Source organism: Triticum urartu, chromosome 2A, assembly GCF_056163025.1.
Source record: "Triticum urartu cultivar PI428250 chromosome 2A, HENAU_Tu73, whole genome shotgun sequence".
Classification (NCBI taxonomy): Eukaryota; Viridiplantae; Streptophyta; class Magnoliopsida; order Poales; family Poaceae; genus Triticum; species Triticum urartu.
Genome location: NC_141874.1, coordinates 188,870,319 through 188,894,827, shown reverse-complemented (window position 1 = coordinate 188,894,827; position 24,509 = coordinate 188,870,319). Strand labels below are relative to the sequence as shown.

The 24,509-nt window shown below is 47.7% G+C and overlaps 1 protein-coding gene across 1 annotated transcript; it reads right to left on the bottom strand.

Annotated features, from left to right (window-relative positions):
- Positions 1 to 415: 415 nt before the first annotated feature.
- Positions 416 to 23,978, bottom strand: LOC147984482 (uncharacterized). The gene is made up of 2 exons (XM_087541119.1): positions 23,090 to 23,978; positions 416 to 939 (listed from the first exon to the last, which is right to left on the bottom strand). Exons 1-2 carry the CDS (start codon positions 23,976 to 23,978, stop codon positions 416 to 418), a joined length of 1,413 nt encoding a protein of 470 aa, XP_087397245.1.
- Between the last annotated feature and the right edge of the window lie 531 nt (positions 23,979 to 24,509).

Genomic DNA, 24,509 nt, shown 5'->3' with positions numbered 1-24,509 from the left:
AAAATACATGGATAGCACCTCTGGAAATATGGCATGGCACATAACAAAACACATGTAGAGCTCAGGAGCATATCATGCACACATTAATCATGGCAAAAATGACAAATAGCTATTTGATGCAGCAGATCTGACAATTAACTCAAATAGCTCTCTTCCAACAGCATTTCAGGCATCAAGATGAGCTCAAATGAAAATGATGCAATGAGATGAAATGATGTACTCTCTGAGACGAACAATTTGATATGCTACACGCGCGAAACGGAGCTACGGATGCAAAGTCACGACATGATGAACATGGGCATTTGAAACATGGGAATCTCGGGGACTTAGTAGAATTTTACCCCGCGGGAAAAGTCAACCCGGGACGAGGAGATCCGGGACGGGGTGGATCCGGTTCGGGATGGCGCCGTTTGGTTCATCTCCCGGTGGATCTCATCCATCGGGGCAGATCTGGCCGGGATGAGCTCCGGCGAACCTCCGGCGAGGCGCGGAAGCCGAGGCGAGGCACGAACGGCGAGGCGAGGCGGTGCGGCGAGGCAGCTGCGCAGCGCCGCGCTCCGGCGAGGCAGGCGGGGAGGCGCTCCGGCGGGGAGCCGCGGGCTCTCGGGGAAGGCCGGCGAGGCACATGGCGGCGGAGCTTGAAGGCGTTCGTAGGCGGGGAAGAACGAGGCGGCGGCGGAGGCAGCTTTCGGCGGCCGGCGGGCGGCGGCGTGCGGGAGCACAGGCGGCGGGGACGACCCTGCGCGGGGCGGCGACCGGATGGGCCGAGCGGGCCCGCGATGGGCTTCACCGGGCCGCGTGGTGGGAGAGCGCCGGCTGGATAGGTGGCGCTGTCCGGTTGGTGGAGGGCGGCGACCGGTTGAGGTGTCAGCCCCTGATTGGTCCGGGCGATGTGGCGGCGGCGGTGGACACGTCTGGCGGCGGGACGGACATGTCCGGCTACGGGAGGAGGAAGAAGTTAGGGTTTCATCCGCGATTTTCGGGAGGGGAGCACCTATATATAGGTAGAGGGAGCTAGGAGAGTCCAAATGAGGTGTGGTTTTTGGCCACGCGATCATGATCGAACGACCGAGATGATGGAGGAGGTTTAGGTGGGTTTTGGGCCACTTTGGAGGGGTGTTGGGCTGCAACACACACGAGGCCTTTTCGGTCCCTCGGTTAACCGTTGGAGCATCAAACGAAGTCCAAATGGTACGAAACTTGACAGGCGGTCTACCGGTAGTAAACCAAGGCCGCTTGGCAAGTCTCGGTCCAATCCGGAAATGTTTAACCCCCACACACGAAAAGAGGTAGAAAGGGACACCGGGTGACATAGGAGCGCCGGATTGCAAAACGGGCAACGGGAAAAATGCTCGGATGCATGAGACGAACATGTATGCAAATGAAATGCACATGATGACATGACATGCAAAGCATGAAATGCAAGCAATGACAAGGAAACAACAGCGAATAACTGGACGACACCTGGCACATCTGTCTCGGGGCGTTACAAGATGCCAGGCCCTCGAGGAGTAATTACGGTCAATGGAAACACCGAATGCTCCCTCCGAACGGAGGAGCACACGGCGGCACTTGCAGCGGAAGTACAAAGCAGCCTCTCTAGGCAGTTCTCTAGTCCGGCCATTAAACGTCCGGACACCGTCAAGCGCACCCGGAGTAACCTACAACAAGACCGCCTGGCACGTTTCGAGCATGCATAGCAATGCGGCCCCAATCCCAGCCCTCGCAAAAATGCGACACCAGTACTTCGCGTACATAACTACACTCTAGAAATACCATGGGTACAGGGGGAGGGGCACCATCACGGCACGCCAGAAACACGGCTTAAACTGCACCAGGGGCTGCCGATTTTTTAATTTTCTCTTACTTTCAGGACTCCACTCTTCGGAAGGCCTGTTCGGCAGTTCAATTGCCGCACAAACGATGCAAGAACCAGGGAAGCAGACAAGCCATGTCGCATTACGGAACTCCCAGGTGGTCTCTATCACGAGCAGTATACCTGTTTCGCATACCATTCCGCAGCCTGCCCCTGGAACGGACATGTTAAAATAGTCCAACCTTTTGCTTATCACAATATTTGTATCGTTCTGCTTTGATCGCAGCCCTTTTTATAAACAATGCATAGCTTCTGTCTATTTTTGCATTACTTTTTTTTTACAAATATATGTTCCTTGATGACATGTTGCACCCGTACACTTTGGTACGGCCAAAATACGCCAGGGGCTTTAGTACCCCTCAATATGGTGTGAGAAGTCCGAACACTTTAACAAGTGCAGCACCCCGAACTTATAGCATTATATGCATCGGCTCCGAATCATGTCTTGGGTCAATAGTTGGGTTTGCCCGGCTCCTATGTTTTGGTGCCTTATGTTTCGCTATATCGGCTAAGGTAGCACTAGGAGAACTACTGCGATTGTGCCGCAGTTGAGCTGGGTCGAGCACCTCAGTAGAGAAAGCTAAAATTGACTGTCATGATGAAGTGAGAGCTGGTCGCTGTTCGAGAGGTTTTTCGAGTCCTTAAAGACTTATGCCGCTTAGAGCGAGGAGTCGGCTCTGTCCGGCCAAGGCGTGGATAGCGCCCCGGACTCGGTCTTCCGAATACCAGGGGCTTCACCAAAATTTAAAATTATAGAATTCTATGGCTAAGTGAGAGTGTTCAAGCATTATAGTCAGATTGCCTTGTTCGTTGTGCTGAGCGCCTCCCTCGAAGGACCCAAACACGGGAAAAAGAGCGCTCAGGTTTATCCCCGAACACCCCAGCACTAGCGGCACGGGGGCATAAGCCGACGACTCGCCATCTCTCAGAATTGATAAACAGTCGCACAGAAGGTAATATTTTAAATTCCAACAGCATTGCTTAGCGCATATGAACAACTTTTTAGCGCACAGGACAAAACGAGCGAGTTTTACTCAAAAATTACATCCCTGGAACATTCATCCGCCATAAGGCAGGCACCCTTCAGAACATCCTTATAATAATTCTCGGGCTTGCGATGTTCTTTCCCCGTCGGTGGCCCGTCCTTCACAAGCTACTCAGCATCCAGCTTGCCCCACTGCACCTTAGCACGGGCAAGGGCCCTACGGGCACCTTCAATGCAGACAGAGCGCTTGATGACTTCGAGCCTTGGACAGGCCCCCACCAGCCGCCGCACCAGCCTGAAATAGCTCCCAGGCAGAGCCTCTCCAGGCCACAGCCGAACTATGAGGCCCTTCATGGCCTGTTTGGCCACCTTGTGGAGCTCGACCAGTTGCTTCAGCTGATCGCTCAGGGGCACGGGGTGTCCGGCCTCAGCATACTGAGACCAGAACACCTTCTCTGTCGAGCTGCCCTCTTCGGCTCGATAGAAGGCGGCAGCATCGGACACGCTACGGGGAAGATCCGTGAAGGCTCCTGGAGAACTCCGGATTCAGGTAAGTAACAAGTAACTCACGTTTACATGTCTACTTTGCATAAAGAATGCCTTACCCGCCGCTATCTTTTTCACCGCATCCAACTCCTGGAGGGTCTTCTGGGATTCGGCCTTGGCAGACTTGGCATCTTTAATAGCCACCGCAAGCTCGGACGATCGCGTCTTTGAGTCAAGCTCCAAACTCTCATGTTTTTTCATGAGAGCTTGGAGCTCTTGCCGCACCTTGCCAACCTCGGCCTCATACTTCTCCCGCCCGATGCGCTCTATGGCCGCCCTCTTCTCGGCCTCGACCAGCGCTTGCTTAAGGGTCGCCACCTCAGACGTGGCCCCTACAATAGCCACGATGATCCTGTCATTTTTTGCAATTGCACTTTATATATATATATATATTTAAAACAAGGTATTTATTACCTTCCTTCTCCTCGAGCTGCTTCTTGGCACTCCCGAGCTCTTGCTCGGACTGATTGAGGTTTTGCTTTAGCGTATCCACTTCCGCAGTCAGTACAGCGGACGCCAGCAGAGAAGCCTGCATGCGCATATTGACTCCTTTTTGTTAGACTCCTGCGAACTTCATTTTGATCCTCTATTCGGCTTTTCTTCCCGAACGCCAAACAGAGCATCAGGGGCTACTGTCTATGCGGTAATATTATTTACACATTCTTTACTTACCTCAAAGCCTGTTAAAAGGCTAGTACAAGCTTCAGTCAGTCCGCTCTTGGCGGACTGAACCTTCTGGACCACCGCACTCATAATGGTGTGGTGCTCCTCGTCGATGGAGGCGCCTTTGAGCACCTCCAACAGATTGTCCGGCGCCTCCGGTTGGACGGGGGTCACCGACACGGTGGGCTTGCTCCTCTTGGAAGGAGGTCGCCCGCCGGACTCTGGAACCTTTGAAGGTTCTGGAGGGGTATCCGGCCTAAGGCCGGACTTGGAGCCCTGGGGGGTTTCATCCCCTTTACTCCTGGAGTCCGGGAGGTCGCCTTGCGGCGCCTCCAGGACCACCACCTCCCGGCTTGGAACCTGTTGGGACAACACTTCGGTGTCGTCCGTAGGGCGGGGGGAGGAAGCCGTCGGAAGCGAATTCACATCCGACGAGTCTAGTGAACCGCTCGACGACGCGTCGAGCCGGTCTTTGGGTGGGCTGCATAAACATATTAGACATAAGGGAAAGTTGTGCAATAAGGGAATACTATGAATTACTCTGGTATCCGGATACTTACGATTTAGCCAGGGGCTTGGCCCTGAGCGGCCACTCCTCTCTGTCGTCGTCGGCGTCGGTGGAGTAGTCTGGGGGAAGGATTTTCCCCTTCTTGGACCCTTCGGCCTCCCCAGTTGGGGCAGCCTTCCTTTTCTTCCCTTCCCCTGCTGGAGGGGGAGGGGACTCTTCTTGCTCCTCCTCGTCTTCATGGGAGGAGTGCGTCTTGGAGGCGTCGGATGAGGGATCCGACACCTCCAGGCGCCGGGCACTCTTTCGAGTCCCCGTGGCCTTCTTCTTGGCCTTCTTCTCTGGCACCACATGGGGTGCCGGAACCAGCAGCTTCGCCAAACGAGCGTCCGCTGGGCCTTCGGGCAAGGGAGCCGGACAGTTGATCTGTCCGGACATCTCCTGCCAATCCTGTCAAAGGTAAGGGAGCTTAGATCCCGCATGGAGTCAAACTATGAAAAACTGATACCCTGTAAAAGGTAAAAATAGCTCACCGCGTGAGCGTGACGCTGCGTACTGAATCTGCGATCCCCGGTAGCGGATGCGGGGGCCTCGGCGCCCTTGAAAAGCACCTTCCAGGCATCTTCGTACGTCGTGTCGAAGAGCCTGCTCAGAGTTCGGTGCCGCGCCGGGTCGAACTCTGACAGGTTGAAAGCCCGTTGTTGACACGGGAGGATCCGGCGGATGAGCATAACCTGGACTACGTTGACAAGTTTGAGCTTCTTGTCCACCAGGGTTTGGACGCATGTTTGGAGTCCGGTCAGCTCTCCTTTTTTACCCCACGACAGGCCCGTCTCCTTCCAGGAGGTGAGCCGCGTAGGGGGTCCGGATCAGAACTCGGGGGCTGCGACCCATTCAGGGTCGCGCGGCTCGGTGATGTAAAACCACCCCGATTGCCACCCCTTCAGGGTCTCCACAAAGGATCCCTCGAGCCATAAGACGTTGGGCATCTTGCCCACCATGGCACCTCCGCACTCCGCCTGGTTGCCGCGCACCACCTTCGGCTTGACATTGAAAGTCTTGAGCCATAGGCCGAAATGGGGGCGGTTGCGGAGGAAAGCCTCGCACACAACGATAAACGCCGAGATGTTGAGGACAAAGTTCGGGGCCAGATCGTGGAAATCCAGGCCATAGTAGAACATGAGCCCCCGGACAAATGGGTGGAGAGGGAAGCCCAGTCCGTGGAGGAAATGGGGGAGGAACACCACCCTCTCATGGGGCCTAGGGGTGGGGATGAGCTGCCCCTCTTCAGGAAGCCGGTGCGCAATGTCATTAGACAAGTATCCGACCTTCCTTAGTCTTTTGATGTGTCCCTCCGTAACGGAGGAGACCATCCACTTGCCTCCCGATCCGGACATGACTGGAGAAGGTTGAGGTGAGGAGTGCGGACTTGGGCGCTGGAGCTCGGGTGCGCAAGAATGGATAGGCAAAGGAGGAAGAAGGCGTAGGTGAAAAGGTGGATCCTTATCCCCTTATATGGGTGGACGCAACTACGTGTCCCCACCAGCCTGGTAAAACTCGCTTATCTCCAAGCACCGTAATCAATGGCGCAGTTGGGTTACCCACGCCCGTATTGATGAGAATCCCGGAATAAGGGGACACGATCTCTGCTTTAACAAGACGTGCCAAGGAAACCGCCTCGCATGACGCGCTGAGGTGGGATAATAAAATGATTCGGATAAAAGCTTGGCCGTGGTGTGTCACACTACGAAATACGTCAGCAGATTAGATTTGTGTAAATATTATTCTCTCTATGGCAATATGTGGAAACTTATTTTGCAGAGCTGGACACTATCTTTGTGTTCAAAATCTTCTATGAAGTATTTGGAGGAGGAACCCGCCTTGCAATGCCGAAGACAAACTGCGCGCCGGACTCGTCGTCATTGAAGCCTGGTTCAGGGGCTACTGAGGGAGTCCTGGATTAGGGGGTGTCCGGATGGCCGGACTATACCTTCAGCCGGACTCCTAGACTTTGAAGATACAATATTGAAGACTTCGTCCCGTGTTCGGAAGGGACTTTCCTTGGCGTGGAAGGCAAGCTTGGCGATACGGATATGTAGATATCCTACCATTGTAACCGACTTTGTGTAACCCTAACCCTCTCCGGTGTCTATATAAACCGGAGGGTTTTAGTCCATAGGACAACATACAGAACAACAATCATACCATAGGCTAGCTTCTAGGGTTTAGCCTCTCCGATGTCGTGGTAGATCTACTCTTGTACTACCCATATCATCAATATTAATCAAGCAGGACGTAGGGTTTTACCTCCATCAAGAGGGCCCGAACCTGGGTAAAACTTCATGTCCCTTGCCTCCTATTACCATCCGGCCTAGACGCACAGTTCGGGACCCCCTACCCGAGATCCGCCGGTTTTGACACCGACACTAAGCATCTGACTCATGTTTGGTTCAGGCTTGTGAAAAATGCTCTCCATAGCTGCACTGTGAAGCTGACAACCAGGTTCATAAAGATCTCCTGGAGTGGGCAGACTAGTGAGCTCAATGATATCAAAGGCTTTGGCTTCGTGATGAACATTGCCTGTCATCCACTCAAGGACCCAAGTCTTCGGATCTCTATTGTAGCCACGAATATGAAGAGTGGCATAGAATTGGAGCAGCAATTCTTTGTTCCAGTGCTCCTTGCCAGTGACAAACGACAACAATCCAGACTCTCTGAAGCAATCCAGAGCTTCTTCCAAACAAGGCAGACCAGTTATGGCTTCAGTGTCAAGACGCATATGTGGGAAAATGCGACCTTGATTGTACAGAATGCATGAGTAATAACTGCGCTGCTGATAGCTCCAGAACCGATCAGAAGATATTCTTGCCTTGGTGTAGGGGTTCTTGGCGCTATTAAAGAAGGTGTTGTGTGCCTTGAAGCCATTGATATTAAAAGATCCGGGTGCAGATGCAGTACCTGGAAACCTAGGCAACCTTGGCATTGGCTTCTGAACCTGAGGCCTGTGCTCAACGTGATAGTCAAACTGAGGACCAGCAGTAGGCGGAGGAGTCAGAAAAGGCCATTTGACAATGATAAGTTGGCCATAGTTGAATGCTTGCTCGATAGTGTGTAGCCTTGGCGGCGGAACAGGAGCAGTGGCATCAACAGAGGCGTCAGGCTGCACATCTGTTGCAGGTGCATCATTGGCTTCATTGGCCTCTGGCACAGTGTTAGGTGTAGGCTCCACAGTGTCTTCAGCCATGACCACGTCATTGGCTTCAGTGGTGTTAGTGGTGGCAGCCTCACGATTCTCAACCTCCACTTCAGAAGCTAGAGGGTCGGTCACGTTCTCCTCGAGAACAACATCTTGGTGAGACGGGGGTGTAGCAACTCTTGGGGCTTCTTCTTCATCAGCTGATGCAGCCGGAACATCTTCAGCCATGTTGGCTTCGGATTCAGACACGTGCATTGTGGGAGTGACTTGGGGCCTTGGTCCTTTGCGAAGCCTGCGTAATACGGGCGACGCTTGTGGAGAAGGAGTGTGCTGGGCCTCATGGTCATCATCATCTTGCACTGTTGGGGTAGCTTGTGGTTGGGGAGAGCTTGGAGTGTCTTGTCTCTGTGGGTGATCAGCCCATGATGCATCCTGAGCAGTTGGCGTCAGAGGACGACCAATGCTGATGAGTTCGCTGTGCGTGAGCACAGACGATGATACCAGTTGGTGCTCGATCTGAGGAAGGACTTCATCATCTTCAACATTGTCATGGTGACCAATGTCTTCAGCAGCGGTGAGGTCAACTGCTGGAATGTCTTTAGCTTCAGGAGCCTCTGTGGAAGCAGGCTCATGAACTACTATCCGTCGTTCTTGATGCGAGGAATCAGGGCGAGCAACAGAGATGGGTTCTACAACAAGGGGCTCTGTGGGAGCAGCCCGATCTTTCTTGGTTTTGCGCTTCTTCTTGGAGGGAGCGACATCAAAAGCGTCAGGATTTTTCCTCTTTCTGGCTTCAGCCTCGGCAGCCCTTGTCTTCTTCAGGTCTGAAGTGGTGGAAGTGACCTTTGGCTTCGAGCCGGACATGCTGCTTGGGAAGACAATGCGGGGTTCTTCCTGCCTTGAAGGTGCAGATTGGTCTGTTGATGGCTTCTTCTTCTTTGCAGCCATTCTTGGGTCGATGCTAGGACGACCAAGAGCCTTGCGCTTCTCAGCCTCATTGTAGGCTTGCACACACTTGTCAGCCAGGCTCTTCATGCGCTCACGAGAACCTTTAGCTTCTTCACGCTTCTTGAGAAAGGCTTCCTTGAGCTCGTGCAGCATAATCTTGAAGTTTTTCACATCTTGCACGCTGAGCTTGGCCATGTGCTTCTTGAACTGAGCTTTCTCACAGTCGATCTTTTGCTTCAGTTCAATGATGCGCTGAGCTAGAGCTAGCTCAGAAGTAATGGCGCCAGTGAAGGCGACACTGAGGCCAATTGGAAGTTGCAGATCTTCAAAGCTGAGGTTGGGCGTGTCAAACCACTCATCAATGAAGTTTTGGATGATTGCCACGTCAAAGAGAGGCAAATCATTGAAGATTTCTGCTTTTTCCTTGCTCTTAATCAGTTGCTCAAGAGCGTCATCTTCAAGATCTTCATCGCTGGACAGATCAATGGCATCATTGCGCAGAATAGCAGCAGCAGTCAGTGCCTGATCAGTATTCTTTCTCATCTCAGTCTTCTTGGAGATACGTGATAGATCTTCAGACTGCACACTGTCTTCAGGAGGTGCAGTAGCCAGTGGCTTCGCCCGTAAGATTTTTGGTGCTGAGGCAGACTTTGAAGCTTTAGGCTTCTTCAGCTTCGTTGGCTTCGGTGGTGCAGGTGCTTCGTCAGATTCAGCATCATCTGCAGGTTGATCCACGACTGCCCCTTGAACCATAATAAGAGTGATGAGACCTTCTAGGTTGTAGAAGGGCCCAACCAGATTGGGTCTAGCTTCTCATGTGCCATCAACACGTGGTGCAGAGGGGCCTGGGTTGAAGTCTAATCCCAATGACTTCTTATTTTCCTTGGCAGAGTTCTGTGCAAACTGATAGTTGCGCTTGAAGAGATTGTCTTCGCGACACCATAACAGAGAGGATGGGTCGGCATTAGCAGGCTGAGGTCCACGAAGCATGCAGGGGTAAAAGCCTTGAGCAATAGCTTTGGACTGTGATTTGGGCTGAAGACCTTTGTATATGATATCTCCCCATGGGCCCTTGATGGCACTCTTCTCAGCATATTCGTCGGTGACGAATCTGTACTTGAACCATTCCTCTGCCCAATGTCTTCGAATCCATTGGATTCGGTTCTTGCGTTCTCCATAGGTTTCTTCTGGATCTGACTTGTATAGCTCATAGAGATCTGGTGGCAGGTCCTTAGCAGTGTTTCCACGGCGCTGTCTGCCTCCCTTCCTTGTAGATTTCTCTGTAGCCATGAACTTCAAACTGAATGGCTTCAACACGTTCAAAGGTTTCAAAGGCTTCCGCCTGCGGGTCAAACAGGAACTGGCTTCGGGAGAATTTATATGATGCTGTAAGAATTCTGCAAATGAATGCAGACTATGAGAACCAAGGGATTCTCCCACGGACATGTACCCGTGATAGCATTAAGGTGCGAGGGAAGGGGAAGAGGTCATATGCATTCTCAGAAGATTTTGAAGATAAATCAGTGTAGAAGACATTGACCTCATAGTGCGAAGACATTCACTCATAGATAGAGAGTTGGTTCCAGATTTGTACGAATCCACGGATCAGTACAAGTGAGGAATCTAACTTCTATGTGAAGCATAAGTGAACATACTAGGCATATTATGAGATGCAGTATGAAATAGATCCAACTTGTGTGAATAGAAACTTCTTGTGGTAGAAAGTGATGAATCTATAGGATCAAAGGGGCCGTAAAAAGGAAGTTTTATTTACCACACAAAGAACTGCTAGACGGAGTGGGAGAGGAGGTCGAGCAGTTCGATCGTCCGTGCCCTAACTTGGCGATGAAGGACACCTACAGCGATGGCGGAGAAGACGATGTCCACGGCCGGCGTGAAGACGGCGTCGGTGAGGTCGCGGCAGCTAAGCGCTTTGTCGCCGGCATCGTCGAGGGCTAGCGGTGGCGCTAGGGTTTGTGCGAGAGTGGAAGAAAGGATAATGACTGTGGTGAGGCGTGTATTTATAGGGACAGGGACGACAACATATCGGAGGTTGTTCCACGTTCCCACGCACGCCTGGATTGTCGGTGGTCGTTCCCACTTCTCCGGGTTTCAGGTGAAGGAATTAGCATTGAAAACGGACTTAATGTTTGTCTCTGTATCTTCTGCTGACAAGGACGCAGAGAAGACATTCGACAGTTTCAATAGAATGCATATGATTTGGACAGATAGAGTTTGAGATAGAAAGCATAGAGAGATTAGGGTCCGATCACATTCACTTAGTTCAAAAGATTCTACAAGGAAGACGTAGCTATAAGTGAATGCTGTAGAGGACAGAACACTAGTATGTATATATCAGAAGACAATCAAGTCAACATAGTGAAGATAATCATGAAGACAAGTTGAAAATGAAGACAAACAAAATGTGAAGACATAGCAAATGTAACGCCATGGGTAAAACACTTCAAACAGAAGAATTTGGTGGTGGCGTTACCCACCGTATAGGAAGTATTAGACCCAGACACGACGCACAATTATCGTGGTGCTCCGAAGTCAAATTCCACATTAATGTATTCACACTTAGAATGTAAGTCTTCATTGATTGAAGATATACTTTACTTCGTGTGTTGCACATCTAAGTCATCAGTATGCATAAGTGTTAGGATGTGTGCCTGATCACATGACATTTGAGGATTCCAAGATATTTAGCTCACACCGTAACTTGCAAAACCTCTTCTCATCCAAGGGCTTGGTGAAGATATCTGCCAATTGCTCTTCAGTGTTGACGTGTATGATATCAATATCTTCCTTCACAACATGATCTCTGAGAAAGTGATGACGAATTTCAATGTGCTTTGTCTTCGAGTGCTGAACTGGGTTGTTGGCAATCTTGATGGCGCTTTCGTTGTCGCAGTAGAGTGGCACTTGCTTCAGATGAATGCCATAGTATTTGAGTGTTTGCTTCATCCATGGAAGCTGAGCACAGCAAGATCCAGCAACAATGTATTCAGATTCAGCAGTGGAGAGAGATACACAGTTCTGCTTCTTTGAAGACCAACATACAAGTGATCATCCCAGAAAATGACATGTGCCTAATGTAGACTTGCGATCCACCTTGTCACCAGCATAATGAGCATCCGAGAATCCAACCAGATCAAACTCTGAGCCTTTGGATACCATAATCCTAATGTTGGGGTGTAAGCCAAATATCGAAGAATTCGCTTCACAGCTAAGTGATGCGATTCCTTTGGTGCCGCTTGGAATCGAGCACACATGCAAACACTAAGGATAATATCTGGCCTAGATGCACACAGATAAAGTAAAGAACCAATCATGGAGTGGTATACCTTTTGATCGAACTCTTTACCATTGTTGTCGGGACCCATATGATGTTTGGCTGGCATTGGCGTCGTGAAGCCTTTGTAGTCTTGCATCCCAAATTTCTTCAGGAAATCTTTGAGGTACTTCTCTTGAGATATGAAGATGCTGTTGTGTTGCTGACGTATTTGAAGACCAAGGAAGAACTTCAGCTCACCCATCATGGACATCTGATATTGCTCTTGCATCATATATCCAAACTCTTCACTGTATTTCTGATTGGTGCAGCCGAAGATAATGTCATCCACATATATTTGGCACACAAACAGTTCACCATCATATGTCCTCGTGAAGAGAGTGGGGTCAAGGGAACCAGGTTTGAAGCCTTTGCTCTTCAGGAAGTCTTTGAGTGTGTCATACCAAGCCCGAGGGGCTTGTTTGAGGCCATACAGTGCCTTGTTGAGCTTGTACACCATGTCAGGATGTTTTGGATCTTCAAAGCCAAGCGGTTGTGCAACATACACTTCTTCTTCAATCTTGCCATTGAGAAAAGCGCTCTTCACATCCATTTGATATAGAAGAATGTTATGATGATTTGCATAGGCCAGTAGTATGCGTATGGCTTCAAGTCTAGCCACAGGAGCAAATGTTTCATCGAAGTCAATCCCTTCAACTTGAGTGTACCCTTGAGAAACGAGACGAGCTTTGTTTCTGACAACTTGACCATGCTCATCTTGCTTGTTGCGATATATCCATTTGGTGCCTATTATATTGTGCTTGCGAGGATTAGGACGCTTAACCAGTTCCCATGCATTATTCAACTCAAAGTGTTGAAGCTCTTCTTGCATAGCTTGAATCCATTCAGGTTCCATGAAGGCTTCTTCAACTTTCTTGGGTTCATATATTGAGACGAATGCGAAGTGCCCACAGAAATTTGCTAGCTGTGTTGCCCTCGAACGAGTGAGTGGACCTAGTGCATTGATGCTATCAAATATTCTCTCAATCTGTACTTCATTTGCAACACGAGGATGTACAGGACGAAGATTTTGCTCTTGCTGATCATTGTCATCGTTAGAAGGATTGTCTTCAGGCTGAGCATTGTCTTCAGTTTGATCAGGTGCGGAGATGATAAGTTCCTCTTCAGGCTGAGATTCAGATGGTATGATTTCTCCAGTTCCCATAAGTTTGATTGATTCACTAGATGGAACTTCATCTAGCATGTTTGGCAGGTGCTCTCTTTGTGAGCCGTTAGTCTCATCGAACCGCACATCCACTGTTTCAAACACTTTATAGTGAAAAAGGTTGAAGACTCTGTAGGAGTGCGAATCCTTTCCATATCCAAGCATAAAACCTTCATGTGCTTTTGGTGCAAATTTTGAAGTGTGATGTGGATCCTTGATCCAGCACCTGGCACCAAATACTCTGAAGTAACTGACATTTGGCTTCTTGCCAGTAAGGAGTTCATAGGATGTCTTGTTGAGAAGCTTGTGAAGATAAACACGGTTGATGATATGGCATGCAGTATCAGTGGCTTCAGGCCAGAACTTTCTTGGAGTCTTGTATTCATCAAGCATCGTCCGGGCCATTTCAATAAGTGTTCTGTTCTTGCGTTCCACGACGCCATTCTGCTGCGGTGTGTACGGAGCTGAGAATTCATGTGTAATGCCCAAAGTATCAAGATAAGTGTCTAGACCAATGTTCTTGAATTCAGTGCCATTGTCACTTCTGATGTGCTTGATCTTGACGCCATAGTTGTTCATGGCTCGATTGGTGAAGCGTCTGAAGACATCCTGCACTTCAGTCTTGTAGAGGATTATATGCACCCATGTATATCTTGAATAATCATCAACAATGACAAAGCCATAGAGACAAGCAGTAGTAGTAAGAGTTGAGTAATGAGTGGGACCAAAAAGGTCCATGTGGAGCAGTTCGAAGGATTGAGTCGTTGTCATGATTGTCTTCGAGGGATGCTTGGCCCTCGTCATCTTTCCTGCTTCACAGGCACCGCATAAGTGATCCTTCTTGAACTTTACGCCCTCGATGCCTGTGACATGCTTCTTCCTTGCAAGGGTGTGGAGGTTCCTCATGCCAGCATGCCCTAGCCTCCGTTGCCAGAGCCAGCATTCAGAAGCTTTTGCTAGAAGACATACGGCAAGTTGTGGTCCTGCTGAGAAATCTACCACGTACAAATCATCTTTCCGATACCCTTCAAACACTAGAGACTTGTCAGATTCCATTAGAGCAAGGCAACGATATTTTCCAAACATCACAATCATGTTTAAATCACAAAGCATTGAGACAGACATTAAGTTGAAACCAAGGGATTCAACAAGCATGACTTTATCCATGTGTTGATCCTTTGAGATTGCAACTCTACCTAGACCCAATACCTTGCTTTTACCAGTGTCAGCAAATGTGATGTGACTTTTGTCAGATGGACGTAAGGTTGAGTCCATGAGAAGGCTTCGCTTGCCAGTCATGTGATTAGTACACCCACTATCAATAATCCATTCTGAAGCAGCTGGTGTCGTACCCTACAGTGCAGTTAGGGGGATAGGCTTCACGAAGAGAATTGTGAAGCATAAACATTTGACGAGCAAGTGGATTATGAAAGCTTAGATCGAGGTTAGGACTGATAGGGCAAGTGGCAAGCGACTCAGGAACAAAATACATAATAAGACCATTTGGGCATTTGATCTTGCGCCCTACAAGATGTTTAAGGTCCCCAGCAATGGCTTCAGATGATTTTGGTTTTCGGCTGGAGACCTTTCCCTGCAAAAGAGAGTTAAGCTTTCTTAGCCACCCACATCTTCAAGGGTGGCTTCGAAGCAATGAGTCTAAGTGCAGCATTTGAGAACTTTGGCTTTGGAGCCCTAGCAAAAAGTCTTGCAGGTGGACAATAGTACTCATAAGGATAAGCAGAATAGTTTTTGGTCTTATGAACATGGCGGTTTGATGAAACACGCTCATATTCATAGGCCCGAGTAAGGTTTCCCTGCAAAACATTTGCGTTAGTGCGACTCAGGTGAGTCCTCTGTCTGTATGAAGCCTTTGGACCATATGAAGCCTGTGGTCTGGGGTTTGTCTTCTTCACTTGTGGTGTCATGACGACATTCACAGGAAGATTCTCCAAACACCTTTTCGGCACCCAGACTTTCTTCATAGGCGTCCCATTCCTGCAGTTACTACCAATATACCTGGCAAACACTTCACCATTCTGATTCTTAAACAGTTTATAGTTTGCATCAAAGGATTCATCAATAACAATGGGATTAGCACAAGTGAAGCCAGATAGGGTGGATGGATCCACTGAAGGTTCCTTTGCAGCAACCCATGTGGTTTTGGGGTACTGCTCAGGTTTCCAGTAAGATCCATCAGCATTCATTTTCCTTTCGAACCCAACACCTTCTTTCCTAGGGTTTCGGTTCAGGATCTGCCTTTTGAGGACATCACATAGTGTCTGATGCCCTTTGAGACATTTGTACATCCCTGTTTCAAGCAATGTCTTCAACCTAGCATTCTCATCAGCAATAGCAGTGGTATCCTCAGCAGAGGGGTTAGTTACCACATCAACAGTTGAAGATATTGCAATAGTAGCAGCATTAGAACACCCAGCAACAGAAGTAGCATTGTCACGCTCGATGCATTTAAGACATGGTGGTTCAAATCCTTCCTGAGCTGAACTGATCTGTTCGGCGCGAAGTGACTCGTTTTCCTTTTGAAGATCTTCATGAGCCGCTCTCAATTTCTCAAGATCTTGCTTCCTTTGAATATAATCATAGGAAAGCTTTTCATGAGTTGTTGATAGCGTTTCATGACGACTTTCAAGTTCCTCATACTTAATGTGAAGATTTTTTATGTCCTCAATTAAGGACTGAGATCGAGTCATTTCAGCGTCTAACAGATCATCGCTTTTGTCTAACAGTTTTTGAATATGTTCCATAGCTCTCTGTTGTTCAGTTGCAATTTTAGCAAGTGTTTTGTAGCTGGGTTTGGAACCATAATCAGAGTCATCTTCACTAGATGTTTGATAGTGAGTAGTGCGTGTGTTTACCTTGGCACCGCGTGCCATGAAGCAGTAGGTAGGAGCGGAGTAGTCCTTGTCATTTGCATCGGTGTCGGTGATGAAGTCATTGTCTTCAGTGTTGAAGATGGACTTGGCAATGTATGCTGTAGCCAGACTCGCAACGCCAGAATCGGACTCCTCCTCAGACTCCACCTCCGCCTCCTCAGAAGTGGACTCCTCCTCTGAATCCATTTCCTTGCCAACAAACGCACGTGCCTTGCCAGATGAGCTCTTCTTGTGTGATGAAGACTTTGAGGAAGACTTGGAAGAAGACTTTGAGTATTTCTTCTTCTTCTTGTCGTCAGAGTCATACTCCTTGCTCTTCTTCTTCTTCTTCTTGTTCTCATTGTCCCACTGCGGACACTCAGAGATGTAGTGGCCATGTTTCTTGCACTTGTGGCATGTTCTCTTCCTGTAGTCATGACCAGAAGCTTCATCATTCCTTGAGCTTGATCGTGAAGACTTTCTGAAGCCTTTCTTCTTGGTGAATTTTTGGAACTTCTTCACAAGCATAGCAAGCTCCTTTCCAATGTCTTCAGGATCATCAGAACTGCCGTCAGATTCTTCTTAAGATGAGGAGACAGCTTTTTCCTTCAAGGCACGAGTTCGCCCATAGTTGGGACCATAGATGTCTCTTTTCTCAGAAAGCTGAAACTCGTGTTTGTTGAGCCTCTCAAGTATGTCAGACGGATCGAGTGTCTTGAAGTCAGGACGTTCTTGAATCATCAGGGCTAGGGTGTCAAACGAGCTGTCAAGTGATCTCAGGAGTGTCTTGACGACTTCATGCTTGGTTATCTCAGTGGCGCCGAGAGCTTGAAGCTCATTTGTGATGTCAGTGAGTCAATCAAACATGAGCTAGACATTCTCATTGCCATTTCTCTTGAAGCGGTTGAAGAGGTTGCGAAGGACACTGATTCTATGATCTATCTGGGTTGAGACACCTTCATTGACCTTGGAGAGCCAGTCCCAGACTAGCTTAGATGTTTCCAAATCACTCATGCGGCCACACTGTCCTTTGGTCAGATGACCACAGATGATGTTCTTGGCAGTGGAGTCCAGTTGAATGAACTTCTTGACATCAGCAGCGGTGACACCTTCACCAGCCTTGGGAACACCATTCCTGACGACATACCATAGGTCAACATCAATGGCTTCAAGATGCATGTGCATCTTATTCTTCCAGTAGGGATATTCAGTTCCATCGAAGACGGGGCATGCAGCGGAGACTTTAATTATCCCTGCAGTCGACATAGCTAAAACTCCAGGTGGTTAAACCGAATCACACAGAACAAGGGAGTACCTTGCTCTGATACCAATTGAAAGTGCTAGTGATCGACTAGAGGGGGGGGTGAATAGGCGATTTTTATGAAAGTCTTCAAAACATGGAAGTTTCGAAGACAAACGATAGAAATAAACCTATTACCATGCAGCGGAAGGTAGACTACACTAGGAAAACCATAGTCAAGTATTCAATGAAGTGAAAGCACAATGACTAATAGCAGTTAGGCAGTAAAGATCAGGTAAGAAGATATTGTGAAGCCAATCAGAACGAGCAGGCACTCAGTGAAGACAAAAGATAATGCAATCATACAATGACTTCACAAGGACCAACAGTAAGTAAAGGGAAGGGAAGGATGAAACCAGTGACTCGTTGAAGACAATGATTTGTTGGACCAGTTCCAGTTGCTGTGACAACTATAGGTCTGGTTAGGGAGGCTGAGATTCAACTCAGAAGACCTCGACTTCACCTTATTCCCCTTGAGCTAAGGACACCCAGTCCTCGCCCAATCACTCTGGTAAGTCTTCAAGGTAGACTTCCAAACCTTCATAGACTTCGTTCACCGGTGATCCACAATGACTCTTGGATGCTCAGAACGCGACGCCTAACCGGCTGGAGGATTCACAGTCCTCAAGTGTAATAAGTCTTCAGATCACACAGATAGGAAGACTTAAGTGATGCCTAACACTCTTTGGCTCTGGGTGTTTAGGGCTTTATCCTCGCAAGGAATTCTCTCTCAAAGGCTTCGAGGTGGGTTGCTCTCAAAAGACAAAAGCCGTACTCTAACTCTGAGCAGCCAACCGTTTATGGTTGTAGGGGGTGGGCTATTTATAGCCACTAGGCAACCCGACCTGGTTTGTCTAAAATGGCCCTTGGTCACTAAGGAACTGACACGTGTTCCAACAGTAAGATTTCAAACACACACGGCAACTTTACTTGGACTACAAGCAAAGCTGACTTATCCAACTCTGGACAAGATTTGCTCTCATAGTCTTCGCTCGAAGACATAGGATTTTGGTTAAGCATCACTTCAGTCATTCTGACTGGTTCTCTTGGACCCCACTTAACAGTACGGTGGTTCCTATGACTCAACAAAGAAAAACATAGAATGACGAAACTGCTAAGTCTTCGCACTCCATAGTCTTCACGCGATGTCTTCTCTTATCATAGACTTCAATGTGAATGTCTTCACATACCACCTCTGACTTCAATGTCTTCATACATTTTCAGGGGTCATCTCTGGTAGGAAAACCGAATCAATGAGGGACTTCTACCTGTGTTATCCTGCAATTCTCACAAACACATTAGTCTCTCAACTTGGTTTGTCATCAATACTCCAAAACCAACTAGGGGTGGCACTAGATGCACTTATAGCGGCCCCTCGGGGGGCGGGAGGCAGCGGCCCCCTAGGGTTTCCAACCCTAGGCACCTTGAGCCCTTGGGGAGGCGCACCAGCCTACTAAGGGGCTGGTTCCCACCCAACTACAGCCCATTACGTCCTTCGGGGCAGGTGGACCCTCCCGGTGGACCCCCGAAACCCCTTCGGTGGTCCCGGTACAATACCGATAAACCCCGAAACCTTTCCGGTGACTGAAACTGGACTTCCCATATATAAATCTTTACCTCCTGACCATTCCGGAAATCCTCGTGACGTCCGGGATCTCATCCGGGACTCCGAACAACATTCGTTAACCACGCACATCTATTCCCTATAACCCTAGCGTCATCGAACCTTAAGTGTGAGACCCTACGGGTTCGGGAACTATGCAGACATGACCGAGAAATCTCTCTGGCCAATAACCAACAGCGGGATCTGGATACCCATGTTGGCTCCCACATGTTCCATGATGATCTCATCGGATGAACCACGATGTCAAGGATTCAATCAATCCCGTATACGATTCCCTTTGTCTACCGGTATAGCACTTGCCCGAGATTCGATCATCGGTATACCGATACCTTGTTCAATCTCGTTACGACAAGTCTCTTAATCGTTCCGTAACACATCATCCCGTGACCAACCCCTCAGTCACATTGAGCTCATTACAATGATGTCTTACCGAGTGGGCCTAGAGATACCTCTCCGTCATACGGAGTGACAAATCCCAGTCTCGATTCGTGCCAACCCAACAGATACTTTCGGAGATACCCGTAGTGCACCTTTATAGCCACCCAGTTACGTTGTGACGTTTGGCACACCCAAAGCATTCCTACGGTATCTGGGAGTTGCACAATCTCATGGTCTAAGGAAAAGATACTTGACATTAGAAAAGCTTTAGCATACAAACTACACGATCTTGTGCTAGGCTTAGGATTGGGTCTTGTCCATCACATTATTCTCCTAATGATGTGATCCCGTTATCAACGACATCCAATGTCCATGGTCAGGAAACCGTAACCATCTATTGATCAACGAGCTAGTCAACTAGAGGCTCACTAGGGACATGTTGTGGTCTATGTATTCACACATGTATTGCGATTTCCGGATAACACAATTATAGCATGAACAATAGACAATTATCATGAGCAAGGAAATATAATAATAACCATTTTATTATTGCCTCTAGGGCATATTTCCAAGAGTCTCCCACTTGCACTAGAGTCAATAATCTAGTTACATTGTGATGAATCGAACACCCATAGAGTTCTGGTGTTGATCATGTTTTGCTCGTGGAAGAGGTTTAGTCAACAGACCTGTGACATTCATGTCCGTATGCACTTTACAAATATATATGTCTCCATTTTGAACATTTTCACGAATGGAGTTGAAGCGACGCTTGATATGCCTGGTCTTCTTGTGAAATTTGGGCTCCTTGGCAAGGGCAATGGCTCCAGTGTTGTCACAGAAGAGAGTCATCGGGCCCGACGCATTGGGAATAACTCCTAGGTCGGTAATGAACTCCTTCATACAGATTGCTTCATGTGCTGCCTCCGAGGCTGCCATGTATTCCGCTTCACATGTAGATCCCGCCACGATGCTTTTCTTGCAACTACACCAGTTGACTACCCCACCATTCAAAATATACATGTATCCGGTTTGTGACTTGGAGTCATCCAGATCTGTGTCGAAGCTAGCATCGACGTAACCCTTTACGACGAGCTCTTCGTCACCTCCATAAACGAGAAACATATCCTTAGTCCTTTTCAGGTACTTCAGGATATTCTTGACCATTGTCCAGTGTTCCATGCCGGGATTACTTTGGTACCTTCCTACTTAACTTACGACAATATTTACATCAGGTTTGGTACACAGCATGGCATACATAATAGACCCTATGGCCGAGGCATAGGGGATGACACTCATCTTTTCTCTATATTTTGCCGTGGTCGGGCATTGAGCCGTGCTCAATCTCACACCTTGCAATACAGGCAAGAACCCCTTCTTGGACTGATCCATATTGAAATTTTTCAATATCTTGTCAAGGTACATGCTTTGTGAAAGACCAATGAGGCGTCTCGATCTATCTCTATAGATCTTGATGCCTAATATATAAGCAGCTTCTCCAAGGTCCTTCATTGAAAAATACTTATTCAAGTAGGCCTTTATGCTTTCCAAGAGTTCTATATCATTTCCCACCAATAGTATGTCATCCACATATAATATGAGAAATGCTACAGAGCTCCCACTCACTTTCTTGTAAACACAGGCTTCTCCATAAATCTGTGTAAACCCAAACGCTTTGATCATCTCATCAAAGCGAATGTTCCAACTCCGAGATGCTTGCACCAGCCCATAGATTGAGCGCTGGAGCTTGCATACCTTGTCAGCATTCTTAGGATCGACAAAACCTTCTGGCTGCATCATATACAATTCTTACTTAAGGAAACCATTAAGGAATGCCGTTTTGACGTCCATTCGCCATATCTCATAAGCATAGAATGCAGCAATTGCTAACATGATTCGGACGGACTTCAGCTTCGCTACGAGTGAGAAGGTCTCATCGTAGTCAACCCCTTGGACTTGTCGATAACCCTTAGCGACAAGCCGAGCATTATAGATGGTCACATTGCCATCCACATTCGTCTTCTTCTTAAAGATCCATTTATTTTCTATGGCTTGCCGATCATCGGGCAAGTCTGTCAAAGTCCATACTTTGTTTTCATACATGGATCCTATCTCGGATTTCATGGCTTCAAGCCATTTGTCGGAATCTGGGCCTGCCATTGCTTCTTCATAGTTCGAAGGTTCACCATTGTCTAACAACATGATTTCCAGGACAGGGTTGCCGTACCACTCTGGTGCGGAATGTGTCCTTGTGGACCTATGAAGTTCAGTAGCAACTTGATTTGAAGTTTCATGATCATCATCATTAACTTCCTCTCTAGTCGGTGCAGGCACCACAGAAACATTTTCTTGAGTTGCGCTACTCTCCGGTTCAAAAGGCAATACTTCATCAAGTTCTACTTTCCTCCCACTTACTTCTTTCGAGAGAAACTCTTTCTCTAGAAAGGATCCATTCTTGGCAACAAAGATCTTGCCTACGGATCTTAGGTAGAAGGTATACCCAATAGTTTCCTTAGGGTATCCTATGAAGACGCATTTTTACGATTTGGGTTCGAGCTTTCCAGGTTGAAGTTTCTTGACATAAGCATCGCATCCCTAAACTTTCAGAAACGACAGCTTAGGTTTCTTTCCAAACCATAATTCATACGGTGTCGTCTCAACGGATTTCGACGGAGCCCTATTTAAAGTGAATGCGGCATTCTCTAAAGCATAACCCCAAAATGATAGCGGTAGGTCGGTAAGAGACATCATGGATCGCACCATATCCAATAGAGTGCGATTTCGACGTTCGGACGCACCATTACGCTGAGGTGTTCCAAGCAGCGTGAGTTGTGAAACAATTCCACATTTCCTTAAGTGCGTGCTAAATTCGTGACTCAAATATTCTCCCCCAGGATCTGATCATAAGAACTTGATTTTCCTATCACGTTGATTCTCAACCTTACTCTGAAATTCCTTGAACTTTTCAAAGGTCTCAGACTTGTGTTTCATTAAGTAGACATACCCATATCTACTTAGGTCATCAGTGAGAGTGAGAACATAACGATAACCACCGCGAGCCTCAACGCTCATTGGACCGCACACATTAGTATGTATGATTTCCAATAAGTTGGTTGCTCGCTCCATTGTTCCGGAGAATGGATTCTTGGTCATTTTGCCCATGAGGCATGGTTCGCACGTGTCAAATGATTCATAATCAAGAGACTCCAAAAGTCCATCTGCATGGAGTTTCTTCATGTGTTTGACACCAATGTGACCAAGGCGGCAGTGCACAAGTATGTGGGACTATCATTATCAACCTTACATCTTTTGGCATTCACACTATGAATATGTGTAACATCACGTTCGAGATTCAATAAGAATAAACCATTGACCAGCGGGGCATGACCATAAAATATATCTCTCATATAAATAGAACAACTATTATTCTCAGATTTAAATGAGTAGCCATCTCGCATTAAGCGAGTCCAGATACAATGTTCATGCTTAAAGCTGGTACTAAATAACAATTATTGAGGTTTAAAACTAATCCCGTAGGTAAATGTAGAGGTAGCGTGCCGACGACGATCACATCGACCTTGGAACCATTCCCGACGCGCATCGTCACCTCGTCCTTCGCTAGTCTCCGCTTATTCCGCAGCTCCTGTTTTGAGTTACAAATATGAGCAACCGCACGGGTATCAAATACCCAGGAGCTACTACGAGCGCTGGTTAGGTACACATCAATAACATGTATATCACATATACCTTTGGTATTGCCGGCCTTCTTATCCGCTAAGTACTTGGGGCAGTTCCGCTTCCAGTGACCGTTTCCCTTGCAATAAAAGCACTCAGTCTTAGGCTTGGGTCTATGCTTTGGCTTTTTCCCGGCAACTGGCTTACCGGGCGTGGCAACTCCCTTGCCATCCTTCTTAAAGTTCTTCTTACCCTTGCCTTTCTTGAACTTAGTGGTTTTATTCACCATCAACAATTGATGTTCCTTTTTGATCTCCACCTCTGCTGATTTCAGCATTGAATATACCTCAGGAATGGTATTTTCCATCCCCTGCATATTGAAGTTCATCACAAAGCTCTTGTAGCTAGGTGGGAGCGACTGAAGGATTCTGTCAACGACCGCATCATCTGGGAGATTAACTCCCAACTGAGATAAGCGGTTGTGCAACCCAGACATTTTGAGTATGTGCTCGCTGACAAAACTATTCTCCTCCATCTTACAACTGTAGAACTTGTCGGAGACTTCATATCTCTCGACCCGGGCATGAGCTTGGAAAACCATTTTCAACTCTTGGAACATCTCATATGCTCCGTGCTGCTCAAAACGCTTTTGGAGCCCCGGTTCTAAGATGTAAAGCATGCCACACTGAACCAGGGAGTAATCATCACTACACGACTGCCAGGCGTTCATAACGTCTTGAGTTGCTGGGAAAACAGGTGCATCACCTAGCGGTGCTTCAAGGACATATGCTTTCTTGGCAGCTATGAGGATAATCCTTAGGTTACGGACCCAGTCCGTGTAGTTGCTACCATCGTCTTTCAGCTTGGTTTTCTCTAGGAACGTGTTGAAGTTGAGGGCAAGATTAGCGTGGGACATTTGATCTACAAGACGTATTGCAAAGTTTTAGACTATGTTCATGATAATTAAGTTCATCTAATCAAATTATTTAATGAACTCCCACTTTGATAGACATCCCTCTAGTTATCTAAGTGATACATGATCCAAGTCAACTAGGCTGTGCCCCATCATCACGTGAGACTGACTAGTCATCATCGGTGAACATCTTCATGTTGATCGTATCTTCTATACAACTCATGTTCGACCTTTCGGTCTTCTGTGTTCCGAGGCCATGTCTGTACATGCTAGGCTCGTCAAGTCAACCTAAGTGTATTGCGTGTGTAAATCTGGCTTACACCCGTTGTATGCAAACGTTAGAACCTATCACACCCGATCATCACGTGGTGCTTCGGAACAACGGACCTTAGCAACGGTGCACAGTTAGGGGGAACACAATTCTTGATATTTTAGTGAGGGATCATCTTAGTTATGCTACCGTCGTTCTAAGCAAATAAGATGTAAAAACATGATAAACATCACATGCAATCAAATAGTGACATGATATGGCCA